General features: G+C 42.5%; 1 protein-coding gene across 4 annotated transcripts in view; it reads right to left on the bottom strand.

The window, feature by feature from the left end:
* Window positions 1–2499: 2499 nt before the first annotated feature.
* PIAS4 (protein inhibitor of activated STAT 4) overlaps window positions 2500–18658 on the bottom strand; it is a 95134-nt gene continuing 78975 nt past the window's right edge. For all 4 annotated transcript variants that reach the window (XM_044268460.1, XM_044268450.1, XM_044268477.1 and 1 more), the window contains exons 3-11: window positions 16635–16719; window positions 13084–13125; window positions 12916–13006; window positions 12681–12809; window positions 7214–7319; window positions 6726–6799; window positions 5177–5337; window positions 3308–3438; window positions 2500–3183 (exon numbers count right to left, since the gene is read on the bottom strand). In XM_044268460.1, coding sequence (XP_044124395.1) covers window positions 2975–3183; window positions 3308–3438; window positions 5177–5337; window positions 6726–6799; window positions 7214–7319; window positions 12681–12809; window positions 12916–13006; window positions 13084–13125; window positions 16635–16719 — 1028 coding nt within the window. In that variant the 3' untranslated portion in view covers window positions 2500–2974. The remainder of the gene's footprint in view (window positions 3184–3307; window positions 3439–5176; window positions 5338–6725; window positions 6800–7213; window positions 7320–12680; window positions 12810–12915; window positions 13007–13083; window positions 13126–16634; window positions 16720–18658) is intronic.

Below are 18658 nucleotides of genomic sequence, written 5' to 3'. Positions count from 1 at the left end.
AGAAGCACACAGAAGGGCTTCTCATCTGTGCGGTCGGTATCTGTATTTTACAGATCTGCGGTTTGCATACCACAAAACACGGTCATGTGAATGAATCCTTAGTAAACAGTTTTCAAAGTTTCTCCTTTTTGTATCATAAAATCAGTGTAAACATAAAACATGCATACTGGAACATCTTATTACTTTGTTCTAGTCGTTCTAAGTGAATATACAGGCACAAGTTGGATTCTTGTGCTCTGGATCAAGTATAGCAGACACTGAATTATCCAACATGTCTGCAATAACCATCTAATGTCAATGTATACATAAAAATCTTTCTGCAACTGCATAATTGCAAATATTTTTATTGTAACAAACACTATCTGTGTTTTCCTGTTAAATTTGGGAACAAAGAAAAAAAAACTAAAATATTTTTGCAAAGCATGTAAAAAAAAAAAAAAAAAAAAACAACCATAAAGAAAATATGTTTACAGACACTAGAGACCGATTAGGAAGGTTTAAAAACAATTAAATTAGAGCAAGAAAATAAAACAATTCATTGTGGCCGATTCTGAACCAGTTGCAATAAGTCATGTATGTCTCTCTGCAGCGGGAAGGGATTAAAAAGTACACCAGTGTCTTTAGGGGAGGAGAGAAGTCACTGGCTCTATACATTTCAGTTTGGGTACTGCCCACATTGTAAATTGTTTCAGACATGAACATTATTGGCACAATCACTACCTTTCATGAGATGAAGTGCATATTAACCATTTACACCTTCCATTTAGGGTCAAATATTTTACTTTGGCAGCTGCAATTCATATTTCCATAGACACCATAGTAGTTTAGTGAATGAGCATTCTGAATGTCTACAGAAGATTGAAAATTGAGAAAAGCTGCAATAAATTATACTGGATTTGCCATTTGAAAAATTATTTAAAAAAAGGGGTTAAACATTTTCAGGTAGTATTTCAAAACACTGGCCAGCAACACAGGTAACATGGAAATTTGAATACCTACTAAATGTATGACAGTGCCTCTAGTAAATATGCACAAAAAAAATAAAAATTATACAGGGGGAGAAAAGCAATTTAATCCTCTCCGGATACTCCTGCAATTGTAATTCCTAGGACGTCAAATAAGTGCAACTAAGAAATTGAGGACCAAGAGGAAGCTGAGCCAATAAAAAATGAATTCATGTAAACAAACAAACACCCCAGTATAACTAGACTCATTTTGTAACACAAAATGTCTTTCTTGGCAAACAATAACGCACTTAAAAGGGAGTGTCACCAGGAAAGTCACTGATAGATCAGGCACAATACCTTGTAGGGCTAACTTAGCCAAAACATTATAATAAAAAAAAAAAACTTTGTGATCCTTTGCTTCATTATTGAGAAAATGAACTTTTATTCATATGCAAATGAGCAGTTAAGTGCACCAAGGGTGGACTCAAGCCACTGTGCACCCTTGCTCCTCCTGCTTACTCTACCAGCCTCTACCTCTTTTTGAGTGACAGGGCCAGGTTCCTACATAGTCATTATACCGCCCCCTGCCAATTCAGGAGAGGGATGTGAAGGGGCAAGGGTGCACAGAGTGGCTTGGACCCACCCTTCAGTGCACTTAATATGCATTAAAAGAACCTTTTCTCCAGAATGAAGCAATGGATTGCTGAGTGAAAAGTTGTTTCAGTTGGCTGAGTTAGCCCAACAAGGCATTGTGCCTGGTTCATCAGCAAATTTCCGGGTGACAGAATCTTTCATTTGCACTAGTGAATGCTCACATGCAGCTCCAGCTTTCAGGTGTGCGGTATATTATGATCAGCATGATATACAACCAAAAGGGATTACCTGATAATTTCTAGAGCTGCTGTGATTATTTCACATTAATTATGACAAGCACAAGCCATTTTATTTTAGTCACCTACCCACATATGACTAAAGATAATAAAAATAAGGCTCTGGTGAGGGCAGAACATGAAAATATATGATGTGTGCACCTTATGTGTAGTATGCTGGGACTCTGCAAATGCATTCCCCTACGAAAGGAAGAAGACTGCCAGGACACCTTATCCTAATGGACCCCTTAGCAAGTGCATATATATAATTTGAATTCTCTCCATAGCATTTTTTGTTGCATGTTTTTCTTAAAATTTTCCAATGGTATGAGAACAGACTGTATAGAGTGAGGGGGCAGCAGAGTGAAGGATGTAATAAGGAGGATTATTGTGGGGAGGAGAAAGAAAGGTCTAGAGCAGCATTTACCCCTCCCCTAACTAGCACAAACAAAAACCTGAATAGCAGAGAGGTAGTTTGACTGAAAGCATTGTGTAAATCCCTCTCCCACCCTCAATGTTGCTTACAAAAATCTGCCCCCCCTGCCCCCGCTTTTGCATATTACTAAACAGACTGAAGAATAAAACCCCACTCCCACATATCTGCAGGATGTTCGTATATTGAGCCGGCCATTCTTTCAATCCCATAATGCTGTGTCAAAGTTCATCTCTAAATAGATACGGTATTTACAGTATTAATCTTTTGCATTTATTTTCCCACCAACATTCACATCCCTTCAATGACAATCCAATTGTTCCAAATATTTAACTATACTACTGTGCCCCTTCACTGCTCATACATGAGAGCAAAGGGGGGAAAAGTCTGCATTTCAAATGTGTTTCTAAAGGCAAGGAGAGTGGTTGATAAGGAGGCATGGAATGGTTTCTCCCCTCAGTCTGTCTCCTGGGCCCACTTTCAATATAAGTTTCATTAAAATAGAAAAAATAATAAAAATAAAAAGGGGGGAATGAAGACAGTATTCGCCCACTGAAGGTCAACATGATGTTCTATGCCTCCTAAATTGTACAGGGGACATTGCAAAAACTATGATGCATACAGGTCTTGGTAGGAAGAGGGGATATAACAGCACCCAGCTGCATCTGTTTGCAATTAAGTCCAAGTTCAGTGTAAGAAAGCAGGAGGGGGGGGGGGGGGGGGGGTCAGCAAGCTGATAAGAGTCCTTTTTCAAAGCAGCGTCTCTTATGTGATGGACGGTCCTCCTCCTCCTCTTCCTCGTCTTCTTCAGAGGAGGACGATGAAGACGAAGAGCTGTCCAGTGTCAGATCAACCACATCTGGGCCAGGCTTTCCATTCTCAGTTGATACGGTGCTGCTAGGAGGGGGGACCTTTGCAGTCATTTCCGGAGAGCCTGATAAATAGAAAAGGAGAAGCATTGCTTTTGGAAAAAAGAAAAATTCATTGAACAGAGAAAAAGCCAAGTAGATCTGTGAAACAAGTACAAGATGGGGAAAGGCAAGAGAAGTTTCAAATACCTAAATCAAGAATAGGACAGAGTGGACTGCTGCTCCTCTCTTTCTCCGCTTTTATAGGACGCCAAGACCCATCAACCAGGAATTCAATTTCATCGGCATCCTTACACTCACTAAGGATCTTTGACAAAAGTCTGAAACAATTGAGGTAGATTTATGAAACTGACAAAAAAAATGTAAAAATCACTGAAGTGCTCAAATTCCTAATATTTGTAGCAGTCTCTAAACTGCAGCATAATCTGGTATAAGACCTTTTTAATTCATTGATTCTCACACTGCCAAAACAAAGAAGAAAAAAAAAAAAAAACACCGAACTGGAGTGTTTCTTATCTAGCACTTTGTAACAGTGGCATAATGTGTTTATGCATACTCATACAAAACAAAAAAATAAACAAGCATTACAATGTATAATAGATACATTGCTTTCCTGCAATACTTCTCCAGCAGTGCTGTAAGGGAGGTTACACAGGACACCCCAGCAAGTAGTCACAAGCTGTGCAATTTTTAAATCCATCATGTACAAAAGTCAGCATGACTTAATAATGTAGATTTTATTTTTACACCAATGTGTGGAATTTACTGATATTGTATGTTGTCAATTTAGAATATGTTTGCAAAAATGTTAACCCCTTAGTGACTGCCAACATGCCATTCACACGTCCGTTGTTTCGTTCCTGATCTGTTCCGTTTTTTGCGGAACAGATCTGGACCCATTCATTTTCAACGGGTCCTGAAAAAAAATAAAAATTTAAAATAAATCAGACATTGTGCTGTCCGATTTTTTTCAGGACCCATTGAAAATGAATGGGTTCAGATCTGTTCCGCAAAAAACGGCACAGATCAGGAAACAAACAACGGACGTGTGAATGGACCCTTACAGTGATCACTAAGGGGCCTTAGGCTGGATCACTGACTGGAAGAAGCGATAATCTGGGCCAATTAACCCCTTAGATGCCATGGTTGATAGCAACTGCAGCATCTAAGTGGTTTAGAGTGAGGGAGATTCCTCAGTCTCCCAGACTGCGGATTACTGATGTCTTGGTATAGCAGCCTGGGGCCTAATGAAGGACCCAGGCCTGCCTACTGTGTATTTCCGTCAGGCTGTGCCGCTCTGGTGCAGCCTGCTGGCTACTGTCTGCATAATGCTCTGCACTGCATAATCAGTAGAGTATTATAGAAGCAAATAAAAGAGCATTCATACCCATGTGGGACAAGTAAATGGTTATGAAAAGTTTGAAAGAAAAATATTTTCAAGGGTAAAAAACAAACCCCCCAAAAAAAAAAAAAATGCAAAAAAAAATCCCACAAAAAAAAAAAAAATCATTGCTTATTCGCCACAAAAAACTGAATAAGCAGCGATCAAAAGTGTACAAAGTAACCCCAAATGATACCAAATGGATCCCATGGACAGCTCTGTAGAACAAAAAGGTATGGGACTTGGGATGAGGTAATATAAAACTGTATTTGATTTCGCTGCAATCGTACAAACTCATGTCTGCACCCCACCCCTGTTGACGGACGTTGTGATCTGCACGTCTGAGTTGCAGCGACAGCCGTGGAGGGCTCTGGAAGGAGGCAGGAGTGTTTGGGACCAGGTAAGTATTCTCTGTATGAGGGGCCTGGGCATCATTGGTGGGTTTTCCCAGGTTTTGATAACCCCTTTAATTCACTTTCCATTGATTACACACTGCTGCAGAGCAGATACAAAGTAGCTGGGATGGGAGCTGCTTTGCATGCATGCCTATGCGTGCATCCACTGTCCCCGGCCACAGCTTTTTGTACACAATGGTGACAAGTTAACAAACACATGTCCTTCTAAAAGCAACTGCTGTAATATGGAAGGTAACTTTTTTGCCAAAATTGACATCTCACCCATCAATTATTAGTTGATCATATTGAGCAGGTTTGTCACACACAGGACACGTCCATGTTGGTTTCTTTTCATTCATTTGTAAATAGAAGACTGCATCAAAGCACTGCAGGTGAGCGCAGGTCTCTGCTCGACATGGTACAGTTAATCGCATCTTTACAAGCTGGAAAATACAAAGCCATTCTATTAGATGTTCTCTGTGCTCCGTGCATCATGTATCCAGGTTTAAAAAAAATAAAAAAAAAATAATAATGGCAGCCTTTACACTCCAGTTTTAAAAGGATATTCCGACTAAGTGTTTTATTTTCTTGACTGTTGGCACATGGTATCATGTAAACACATTTTTGGACATTATTATTGCCACCATGAGGGGTCACTATAGGGACATATATACACTGGAGTCACTATGGAGACTATGATAGATACTGTGGCACTGCCAGGGAAATATAGAAATATAGATAGGAATATATATATATATAGATAGAGATATATATATATATATATATATATATATATATATATATATATATACACAGATAGATAGAGATATATATATATATATATATATATATATATATATATATATCTATATCTATATCTATATATATATATATCTCTCTCTATCTATCTGAGGGAACTCTGGGACCTATGAAATTCATCTTCTTTAAAATGGATAAACAAGCAGAAAATGGAAGCACCTACTGATGCAAAACAGCCATGAAAAACGGAACCCCCCCATGTTGTGTGACTGTAGCCTTATGAAGTCTCTGTCCTAGTCCTCTGCTTGGTCAAGTGAAGAACACAAATTCACACAGTATATGTTGTGTGGAACAAAAGTCTCCTTTATATGCTAGTCTGAGATTTTTAATTTGAGTGTCACTAACATTTAAAACCAAGCATGTGTGGGATTCAAAAAGAATGGCCAGCATGTTCAGCAGAACATGGCGAGACATTCCTCATAATATCTGTAAACTTAACAAGTCATTAATACCAGATCAACATCAGAACACCCAAGACGATCAGCTGTTTGCAGGAGCTCTGGTGTTGGAAAAGGGCACCAGAGTGAGACCGCTCTGTCCACTGTGTTGCAGTAACCTGCCCCTGGCCACTACACAGTGGATAAAGCACTGCAGGAGCTCCAGCAAACAGCTGATTGCTTGGGTGCCAGGACTCAGCCTCTTGCACATCTGATGCTGATAACCTATGCTGTGGATAGGTCCACAATATTTCAGTCCTGGAGAACTAACGGTATTTATTCTTGATGCCTACAGTAACATTAAATAGTGTCTGCCATTTTTTACAGAAAGTGAAAATCATGTCCATATCCTGTTATCTAGTGCTGCAGACCTGCCAGTGACTGCCTATCAGCCTAAAGTAGTGATTCTTCTGCTGGAAGATTGCCTTTTTCTCATTGCAACCAACCCCTTTAATATTACAGTGCCATAAGATGAAGTTACTAGAGAGAACCACAGCCTCTGAAGACAAAAAGATGAAAATAAAAACCACCCATGCCTGTTAAAGCTTCAAAACATGTTATATATTTTGTCTTACCGGACAAATAAGTGATACTCTTACACCAGTGGTCGCAATCTCACTATCTGGGTCGAGACGCAGTTTTTCCCTAACTGCACAGATTGAAGGAAAAAAGTAAAAATGTGTTACGTTTTATTAATGTAAATAAATTACAGATAAAACACCAACACTGATGTTAGATTGCAAGAGATTAAGAAAAATTGTTGGACTACTGACATTTCTTTCTGCATTTTTTTTGGGTGTGTGGGGCTGGTTACCACTTGACAGTGGAACATTTACCAAGGAATGGCACCTACAATGCGTCAAGCATGCCTTCAGTTATAGTGTTTGTGACGTCACCAACAATTTTCCGCCTCTATATTTAATCTATGAAATATGGCTATATCCTCCAGCTCCCTCTGACTGACAAAGGCAACCCACACTAATTGATTAAACCAAGATTCTCATTTAACTACTGACGCTATTGAAGACTGAATTTGGATTTATCTTGCAAATCAAACTCTTACCAAGGGTCTTGCACAATTCTGGATGTTTCACACCGATGGTTTTTAAACGTTGTAAAAGTTCAGATGAGGTTCTCTGTCTTACCAAATACAAGCCCACAGAATAACTCTGTTCAAGAAAGCAAAGTATGTACAGGTGAATAATGGAAACCAGGCCTTAGTGATCGTTGTATAAAAGTAATATATTTAAGGTAAACCAACCAACGTATCAACAAAAAATGGTTAAAGGGGTTGTCTCATTTAGACAAATGCCATTTATCATGTAGATAAAGTTTATACAAGGCCTGTACTATTGTATTATCCACATTGCCTTCTTTGCTGGGTAGATTCATTTTTCAATCAGATGCTAGGCCTACACGATATATCGCCAAAGCAATCGTATCGCGATAATCACAGATTGCTATATGGCGATTTGGCCGACCCATAAATGCTGCGATTATTTTTCGCTTTATAAGAAGAGACACACTGAGTCTCAAAGCGATGGTTGACACTGTTGTATCGCCAGCCGCTCTATGCAACATAGCGGCCAGCGATACATCAGTTACAGTGAGGGGCTGGAGAAAAGTCACGGTGGGCCCTGCGCACATGACTGTCTTTGTATGCAAAGTATTTCTTTACTGCTGAAGCAATCGCTCTCCTATTGATAAAATCACCAGCCTCTATCTATGAATGCACTGCGGAGAGACGGTCGGCGCATGACTTCAGTCAGTCGCGCTCTTGCCTCATTAATGAAGTGGGAGAAGCGTGACTGACTGAGCGACCTCAGTCATGCGCCGGCCCGCTCACTGCAGTGCATTCATAGTGAGTACAGAGGCTGGTGATTTTATCAATAGGAGAGCTATTGTTTCAGCAGTAAAGACTTTGTATGCAAAGACGGACACACGAGGGGCCCCCACAGACACACGAGGGGCCCCCACAGACACACGAGGGGCCCCCACAGACACACGAGGGGCCCCCACAGACACACGAGGGGCCCCCACAGACACACGAGGGGCCCCCACAGACACACGAGGGGCCCCCACAGACACACGAGGGGCCCCCACAGACACACGAGGGGCCCCCACAGACACACGAGGGGCCCCCACAGACACACGAGGGGCCCCCACAGACACACGAGGGGCCCCCACAGACACACGAGGGGCCCCCACAGACACACGAGGGGCCCCCACAGACACACGAGGGGCCCCCACAGACACACGAGGGGCCCCCACAGACACACGAGGGGCCCCCACAGACACACGAGGGGCCCCCACAGACACACGAGGGGCCCCCACAGACACACGAGGGGCCACAGACACGAGGGGCCCCCCACAGACACACGAGGGGCCCCCACAGACACACGAGGGGCCCCCACAGACACACGAGGGGCCCCCACAGACACACGAGGGGCCCCCACAGACACACGAGGGGCCCCCACAGACACACGAGGGGCCCCCACAGACACACGAGGGGCCCCCACAGACACACGAGGGGCCCCCACAGACACACGAGGGGCCCCCACAGACACACGAGGGGCCCCCACAGACACACGAGGGGCCCCCACAGACACACGAGGGGCCCCCACAGACACACGAGGGGCCCCCACAGACACACGAGGGGCCCCCACAGACACACGAGGGGCCCCCACAGACACACGAGGGGCCCCCACAGACACACGAGGGGCCCCCACAGACACACGAGGGGCCCCCACAGACACACGAGGGGCCCCCACAGACACACGACACGAGGGGCCCCCACAGACACACGAGGGGCCCCCACAGACACACGAGGGGCCCCACAGACACACGAGGGCCCCCACAGACCACGAGGGGCCCCCACAGACACACGAGGGGCCCCCACAGACACACGAGGGGCCCCCACAGACACACGAGGGCCCCCCAAGACACACGAGGGCCCCCACAGACACACGAGGGGGCCCCCACAGACACACGAGGGCCCCCACAGACACACGAGGGGCCCCACAGACACACGAGGGGCCCCCACAGACACACGGGGGCCCCCCACAGACACCACGAGGGGCCCACCAGACACACGAGGGCCCCACAGACCAGGAGGGGCCCCCACAGACACACGAGGGGCCCCCACAGACACACGAGGGGCCCCCACAGACACACGAGGGGCCCCCACAGACACACGAGGGGCCCCCGTCTTTGCATACAAAGTCTTTACTGCTGAAACAATAGCTCTCCTATTGATAAAATCACCAGCCTCTGTACTCACTATGAATGCACTGCAGTGAGTGGGCCGGCGCATGACTGAGGTCGCTCAGTCACGCTTCTCCCACTTCATTAATGAGGCAAGAGCGCGACTGACTGAAGTCATGCGCCGACCGGCTCGCTGCAGTGCATTCATAGGGCCCCCACTGACCACCATTAGTTCAAAATCCACCAAAAGCACACCTTCTGGTTCCAATTTTTTTTTCTAATTTTCCTCCTCAAAAACCTAGGTGCGTCTTTTAATCAGGAGCGTCTTATAAAGCAAAAAATACAGTACCTGGGTGACTGGTCACGGCAGGGGCTCCTGTGGCGGCGGCAGCGGCTTATACAGGAAAATCCAAGCAAACAGACCTCTAGCACAATTTCTAGCGCCCTAATCGCAAAAAATTCCCATATGGTGCACCCCTACATTATACACTAACAAGGGGTTATGACCACCCTGCAATCCAGCAGCGACAGCCGTGCTTTTACTCTATAGTAGGGGTAGGCAACCACCGACACTTCAGCTGTTGTGAAACTACAACTACCAGCATGCATACTTGCTCTACTTTTCTCAGAACTTTCATAGAAACGAATGGAGCCTACTGGGAATTGCAGTTTCACACCAGCTGGAGTGCCGAAGGTTGCTGACCCCTACTCTATAAGAAAAAAGCCAGTCTCCTTGGTGGTCGTGACTGTGGAAGCATGCATAGGCACACATGTGCAGCATCTCACATCCAGGCCAACTCATATCTATGCTGCAGCTATGGCCATAATCCCTGGAAATAGGCAGCGTATAATGTGATTGAGAAATAAATAGTAAGTGCCTTGTATTAACCTGTTAACGTTAAAACACTTACTTATCCAGGCCATTCTGAGACTGTTCTCTCGTCACATATTGTACTTCATGACAGTGGTAAAATGTAGTAAAAAAAATGTCATTTATAAAAATTTAAAAATGTGGGATTTTTTTTTGAAAAATTAGCAAATTTCAATTTCTCTGCTTTTATAATAGATAGTAAAAAAAAACCTCCAAAAATAGTTATTACTTTACATTCCATATAGGTCTACTTCATGTTTGGATTATTTTGTGAATGCCATTTTATTTTTGGGGGATTTTAGAAGGCTTCGAAGCAAAACATTTCCAAACTCAAATTTTTTCAGGACCAGTTCAGTTATGAAGTCCCTTTCTGGAGCTTACATATTAAAACCACCCCCATTTTAGAAACTACACCCCTCAAGATATTCAAAACTGATTTTACAAACTTAGTTAACCCTTTAGGTGCCCCACGAGAAATGGGAATGAAATGCAAATTTATTTATTTTTAGCAGACAATCTTATTTTTCTGCAACACATCAAGGGTTAACAGCCAAACAAAGCACATGGGGGTCCGAAATAGCCGATGCTACCCTTAACCGGCATGGCTGCCTGTCAGTAAGAGCAGACATCACGCTCCGGTGCCCCCACGATTTTCACCCAGAAATGCAAGGCGCTGGTCCTCACATCACGTCTGGTTGCGCCATACATGTACGGCGCGGGTCCTCTACGGGTTAAAGGGAATCTGTCACCCTGACTTTGGACCATTTTCTAGATTAATACATGAGCAGTACTGCAGATATGGAGTCCAGATTACTAGTTTTTATTTTCCTTCTGACCCCCATTTCCCCGCTGTCAGCGCTCAGAGCTTGTGCACACAAGTCCGGACTGTATTTCAGTGCAGCTTTGAGTGCTGACAGCGGTAGAACCAGGGGGAGCAAGAAAAAAATAATAGTGATCAGGAGTCTACATCTGAAGTACTAAGCATGTATTACTGTAGCCATTAGTCCAAAATTGTGATGAAACAGATTCCCTTTAACCTTCTCTACATGATAAATGCAATTTCCTATAACCCCTGTAACGCAAGGATACCAATAAAAGCAGATTTTGACATCACGGCTCACAAACTCCCACCATCCCTGCCGATCAAGCTGTTTCAGGGACCCATTGTACTCACCCGAGCTGTGGTGAGCCATGCAGTCTCCCAGCAGCTTTACCACACAAAATATAGCTCCACAATACATCAAACAGAATAGAGCGCAATCCAGTCTTACAATATACCCCCAAAACACATCTAATCTCATTTTATTTAGACATGATTAAATAACTTACAATTAAACATATACGTAGCATTTGGAACACCACATCAGCTAGAGATCATAATCCCAAGGATGGGTAAGGCTACTTTCACATCTGCGCTTTCCCTTTCTGCTATTGAGATCAGTCAGTGGATCTCAATAGGGATTGGGGGGGGGGAGAGAACGCTTCAGTTTTCTCCCCATTCATTGTTAATAGGGACAAAACTGAACTGAACGAAATTGGCTGTTTGGCTGCGATTCCATCACGAACAGAATAACACTGCAAGCTGCGTTTTTCTGTCCACAATGTGGTGTAGAGCAAGACAGATCAGTCATGACACAATGCAAGTCAATGGTTGCAGGTCCGTTTTCTCAGACAGTAAAGACAGTCCCCCATTGACTTACAATGGTTTTAGAGACTGATTGGTCTACGCTATTTTAGAGAATACAACCAAATCTGTTCAGAACAGATGCAGACTGAAGCGTTTTTCATGACGGATCCAGCAAAAACGCCAGTGTGAAAGTAGCCTAAAGTGCATAGTATAACTTTATATGGTGCCAATCTGCATCCAATGCAATAGGGACTAGCCCCAATAGTCAAAAACAATTTCGCTACCGTTTTATGGGTTGTGTTTTTACAGCATTTCAAGAACTTTTTGATCACTTTAGAGATATATATAGATATATATATATATATATATATATATATATATATATATATATATATATATATATATATATATATATATATATATATAGATATCTTTTTTTATTTTTTTACACACTTTATAGTTCAAGTATTCAGATCGCTTTTCTCATACACTTTTTGCACCTCCGGATCCTGTCACATTTAACCACGGCATCTGACAGGTTAAAAGTCTGCAATTGGCATTACTGCCTGTTGCAGTCATGATCCCTGGATGCCTGCTGCACAAAACAGCGTGAGAGCGGGCAGCATTTTTCCTTGTTATTAGTGGAATAACCCCTTTAAACCAAGCATCTAGAAAGCCATCTTCTGACACATTTAACGTGTGCTGAGCATCAGCATTTGCAGACTTAGGAAACCCTAGCTTTAGTGATCACTTTAGGACTCAGACCCTGAATAACACCAATGTTTGACCTCTATACAGCATAGAAAAATGAATCAAAGGGACTTCTACCTTGCCATAGTTTCCCCAGGTGACCGTAACTCTGTTGCTAGCTGAAGACAGATACATGAGATTAGTAAGATTTATAGGGCGGCACGGCCTCTTGGGTTCAACACCAGGTTTATTGGAGGGGTAGTAACCCTAAAAGAATAAAATAAGTTTAAAAATAATTTTAATATGAAGCTACAAAAAGGTGAAACATTAGGGGAGCATCAAAGACCATGGGATCAAGATTAAATTTACTTACCGGCACTGAACAATAGTTGTGATTGACCTTTACAGCAATGTTGGGAGGGTACTGATCCTCTTGTGGACAGCTTGTGTCAGTGTAACAAATCCTAAAAGAAAGGTTAACACACAAATGTGGAGACACCTTAAATGACAAAAAGAAAGCCAAGTACTGGAAATTACTTACCTCAAGACAACCTGAACAGATTTGGTGCCAGGATGTAAATCCCTAAGGACAAAATATATATATTTATATAATCAAGAAGTACTAAAAATTATATTTTATCCTTAAATGAATAATAAAACTTTTCAGACAACTTTACATAAATCAATAGTACAGGCTAATATGAGAAACTATGCATGACCTTATGCAGGAAAAAGGTCTCCAGTTTAAGGAACTATTCACATAACCATATTTTTCTGTCCATTCCGCAATTTTGCTGATAGGATGTGGACCCATTCGCCTCAATGAGGCCACAAAAGATGAGGACAGCACACTGTTCTGTCTGCATCCGTACTTCTGCTCCGCAGCACCACAAAAAAGAAACCATGTCCTATTCTTGTCTGTTTTTGCAGACAAGAGTGGACATTTCTAACATGGGAAAGATCTTCAGATCCGCATATACTGATGCACTTGGGCTGATCAGTTTTTTTTTTAATGGGAAAACAGTCAATTAATTTTTTGTCATTAGAGTACTCGATTAAATCGTAAAAATAAACCTTAGAATACTCGATTACTAAAATAATTGTTTACTGCAGTCAAAGTGGAGTCATAGTGGAGTCAAAGCAATCATTACACGACTCAAAATTCTCGAGAGGTGTAGTTTCTAAAATGTGGTCACTTTTTGGGAGTTTCCACAGTCGGGGTACCACATTATTACCACAGTTCTATTTGCTAAAATAGGCTCAGTCAGGAAAGTAAAGAAAGGACTCTCAGAATGGGGTTAACTACACAATTGTGTAATTTTTCAAACATTTTAGGGGATTTTTAAAAATCATTATTTCAAGTTTTACTTTTTAAGTCCCTCTTGGTAACTTGAATTTCTATGAGCGCGATCGCATATTCATAATTCTTCTACATTTCAATGCATTATGTCAGTGATATACTCTGGGAGAGTCTAAAAGGGATGTTGTGCTGGGATCAAACCCCTTTCCTCTAACTACTAAAGGGCTCATGCACCCCACTGTGTGCTGTCCGGGCACGTGATATGGACCACAAATTGTGGTGGGGCAGCCGCATGCGGATCGCGGACCCATTCACTTGAACAGGGTCTGCAATCCGCATAGCAAAAAAGTAGTGCATGCACTACTTTTGTGCGGTGCGGAGGCACTGCCATAAACACAACGGAAGCACTCCGTTGTGTTTCCAATCCGTGCTTCCGCACTGCATCTCAGGGTTTTGCAGACCCATTCAAGTGAATGGGTCCACATCCGTGATGCGGGGTGCACACAGCCGGTGCCCTGTGCATTGCAGAACGCAATACAGCCATGGTGGGAAAACGGCCGTGTGTATGAGACCCAAGTGTCACAGGTGCTACTGACTGCAGCTTCTAAGTGGTTAAACTGCTGGAATTAGAATTCTCAGATCACAGGTGTTGCACCAGGAGCCCAGCTGTGTATTACAGCCATGATACTACTGCTATTTGTGCAAGAACACTTAAAGGGGTACTGCCATCTCCAAGATGAACATGTGGCGTCACTGTGGGTAGAAATACATGGAGGAAAAACAATAAAATACTAATATGAGTTTATTATAAACCACCTAGTATACCAGAGTCCACAGAAAATCTACTACTAAACGAGATAGAAGAGGTGTCAAATCAAAATGAGGTTGTTATTATGGGGGACATCAACTACCCAGATATAGACTGGGAAACTGAAACCTGTACATATCATAAAGGAAACAGGTTCTTGGCAATAACCAAAGACCATTACCTTTCCCAACTGGTTCAGGACCCAACTAAAGGGATGGTCATACTGGACTTGGTACTAACCAATAGACCTGACAGAACAGATGTGCAGGTTGGGGGACACCTGGGAAATAGTGACCATAAAGTAATAACCTTCCAATTGTCTTTCAAAAAAAGTGTGTTTCTTCAGGGAGGAACAAAAATACCAACTAGTAACGAAGTCTATTGGCCTATTTAACTGGGACAAAGTCCTCAAAAATAAAAATACAGACAGAAAATGGGATTTTTAAAAGCATCCTAAAATCTAATTGTGAGAGTTACATACCTTATGGGAATAAAAAGGTTAAGGAACAAGGGGGGGGGGGGGGGGGGGGGGGAAAGAAAAAAGAAGAAAAAACGTGGATAAATAAAAATTTAAAGAAAGCAATAAATGACCAGAACTATAAAAAGGAGAAAAATAGAATATGTAAAAGACAAATAAAAGCAGCGAAACTAGAGACCAAGAGATTAATTGCCAAAGAGAGCAAAACTAACCCTAAAATGTTCTTCAATTATATAAATGGTAAAAAAGTATAAATCTGAAGGTGTCTGCCCTTTACAGAGTGATGTGGGGGGAGTTGCAGAGAGCGATGAGGAGAAAGCAAAGCTATTAAATATTTTTTTCTCCAATGTATTCAGTGAAAAAAATACACTGTCAGATGAAATGCAGAATGTAAAAAGTAAATTCCCCATTAAAAGTGCCCTGTCTGACATGTTGTAGTAGGGGCCTCTCTGCATGTTTGCCGTGCTGCTGCCGAAACTCCGGTGTCCAGGGGCAAGCATGCACTAGTGGCAGCACAGATCCGACAGGCTGTTCACCCGCCGGAACAGCCTGCCGGAGTTCCTTGCCGCTAGTGTGAGAGTACACTAAGCTATAGAAACCAGTGTCTGCCAAGGCCAATAAGATAATGGGTTGCATCAAAAGGGGCATAGATGCCCATGATGAGAACACAGTCCTACTACTTTACAAAACACTAGTCAGACCACATATGGAGTACTGTGTAAAGTTCTGAGCTCCTGTGACCAAGGCAGACAGAGTTGGGTTACTGTTTCATCCCAACATAAACCCAGACATGAGCCACACAAGAGCGTGTCAGCTCAACAACTTCACATGCAAATTTACATGACAGAGAAAGTTTAAAGGAGGCTGAAAAAAATTAAAAAATTATAACTTAAGAAAATGAAGAGGTTGTATATTAAAAATGTGCAAACTTTTCCTCACTGCTTTTAATATACGTACACAAGAGGCCAATCCACTGCACTGACACTTGGATAGGTTTTCTGGGAGTTCAATATTGATGGCCTGTCCTCAGTGGTGCGGGGGTGTATGTTCAGTGTCTACCACCATGGGGCATCACACTCAATGCCAACTACAGATGTATGTGAGCTCTTGGGGATAATGGACCCACTGTGCACTCTAGCTTGACCAGAACAGAGCAGGTTTTGCTGGATTCTCAAGGGCGCTCCAAGCCACAGTAGACAAAGCCATTTGCACAGGTTCACCTGGTGAGAACACTAGTTTTGCCTCTGATGCTTTCATTCAGGGAGGTCTGACAGCTTGTCTTAAGGTTGTTCCGCTCAAAGTTACTGCTTATGATTATGCACATAAATCAACAAGGATAAGAGGCAAAAGCCAGCCCACCAATGGCACCACACGGAAGGAAACCTCTGTCTTGTAGCAAGGAATAATGAGGAGTGTAATTCCTCAGTATATAACATATTATATGACACTATTGTTAGTGTTCTAGAGTGTTTTGTTATCAGCACACCAACTGCACAAAACCAGTACCTTGAATTTTTTATTAGGTCCACTTGTCTTGGAGACAGCACAAAAACACAGGGACTGTCTTGGAGTTTTTCACTGTTCTGTGCAACTGAAAGACAAAACAAACAGTCAAGTGACTGGACAAATACCTCCTAGCCTATGTATTAAATCTGTGCCATAAGAAAGTGGCCTATTGGTTAAATCACATTATTATGGTTAACAATATTTAAAGAATTTATGGTTATTTTTAAGTTTCCATGTCAAACATTTAAACAAAAGTCAAAAACCATAAAATCTTGCAGTTTTCGCACTGGCCACTAAGCCTAATAGGCACCACTACTTTATGTATGTAGATAATGGCAGTTGTGTGTTAAAGTGGTTCTCCGGGAATTAAGAAACTGAAAATACTTAAATATTACTCTATTATAAATATATTCCCAAATACCTTTCATTAGTTAAAATGGCTGGTTTCTCTGGAAAGCAATTAGGAGAAACAAAATGGCCGCAGTTTTATAAGTACACACAAAACCTCTCCTAATCACAAAGGAGGACTTACACAGGTTAATGCACAAAACACTGACGTAAAGAGCTGCCTCACCCTCCTCTCCTGCTTGTCAAGGATTATGATCCTGATTACAGAACTTCAGCTGCATCTTTGTAGGAACGGTGGAGGTATGAAGTACAGAGAGGACAGACCGTGGTTATGTGAGGTAATGGAGATTGCATACAAGTACTGCTGCTAATTATCCACATCCCCACCTCATCTCTGTACTTCATGTCTGCTCATAAACTCCATTCCTACAGAGATTAAGCTGAAGTTCTTATCTGTGTTCAGGATCATAATCCCTGACAAGCAGGGCAGAGAGGAGGATGAAGCAGGTCTTTACCTCAGTTTTGTGAAGTAACGTTTCCTGCTGTGTGAGATTAGGACAGGTTTTGTGTGTGCTAATAGGAAGGTGGACATTTCTCCTAATGATTGCTCCATAGACAAAATGAGCCATTATAATCAACAAAAGGTATTTGGGAACATATTTTATAATAAATATTACTTTAAGTATTTGCATTTTCTTAATTCCCAGAGAACCCCTTTAAGCCTGTATTACACGGGCTGATTGAGCAAGCGACTGTCAGGTAGGAGGCGTTCCCTCCTGGAAATCGCAAGCTAGCAGAGAAGCGATCGCTATGCCATGCTCATCCCCATACTGTCCAGTGGTTTACCTGCGGCAGATCACTACGAGATAGCACGATCTGCTGCCTGCAAGCCCTATACAGCCCTAATTCTAAACCTGCATGTAATAAGGCGATATCACCTGTGTATAGATAAGACAGGATCAAAGTTAATCATTTATTCTGTATCCATCTGTACAATGGCCTCTGCACAAGTAGAGCATGCCTATAAAACTCTCCCACAGAAGTCAATGAGGTCCTACCCTGTCAATTGTGTCTATAGCCCATGGGTCTTCCGTAAAGCAATTTGCTTAATGCTTTCTAAATGCTGTTAAGAGCAGCTTAGACAAGATGGCTGCCCCCATAACCATGTTAAAGAAACGGCATAAAGAAATCTCTAAATCAGTATACAAAATCAGATTAGAAAAAAAAAAAAAAAAAAGGGTGTGTTGCTATCTGGTTTTAACTGACAAAATTGTTGGCGACACGTTTCCTTTAACCCCTTCATGCAAAAGTCACGTACATGTGGGAATGTGGTACCTTACTGCATCCTCACGTGCATGTTGCATGCTGCACTCGCCCGATGCGCAGCACGGGCCCGGCCCCTGCTGCATCTGCCGACATTTCTGTATGCAGTGATCCTGGAGGATTAACCCTTTTACATGCTGCGGTCAGGCATCGGGATCTACCAGCTACAGAAGCCCAGGAGATCCAGCCTAAGACGCTGACCGTTCAATTTAGTACAATACAGAATGTATTCTACTGAATTGAAACAGGGATATAACCCTGAAGTATATAGAGCCCCCCCCCTCCCCGACTATATCTATATAAAAAAAAAAAAAAAAAAAAAAGTTTAAAATAACACTATTTATCGGGTCCGT

The sequence above is a fragment of the Bufo gargarizans genome, chromosome 1 (genome assembly GCF_014858855.1).
Source record: "Bufo gargarizans isolate SCDJY-AF-19 chromosome 1, ASM1485885v1, whole genome shotgun sequence".
NCBI lineage: Eukaryota > Metazoa > Chordata > Amphibia > Anura > Bufonidae > Bufo > Bufo gargarizans.
This window is presented reverse-complemented; position numbering and strand designations above follow the sequence as displayed.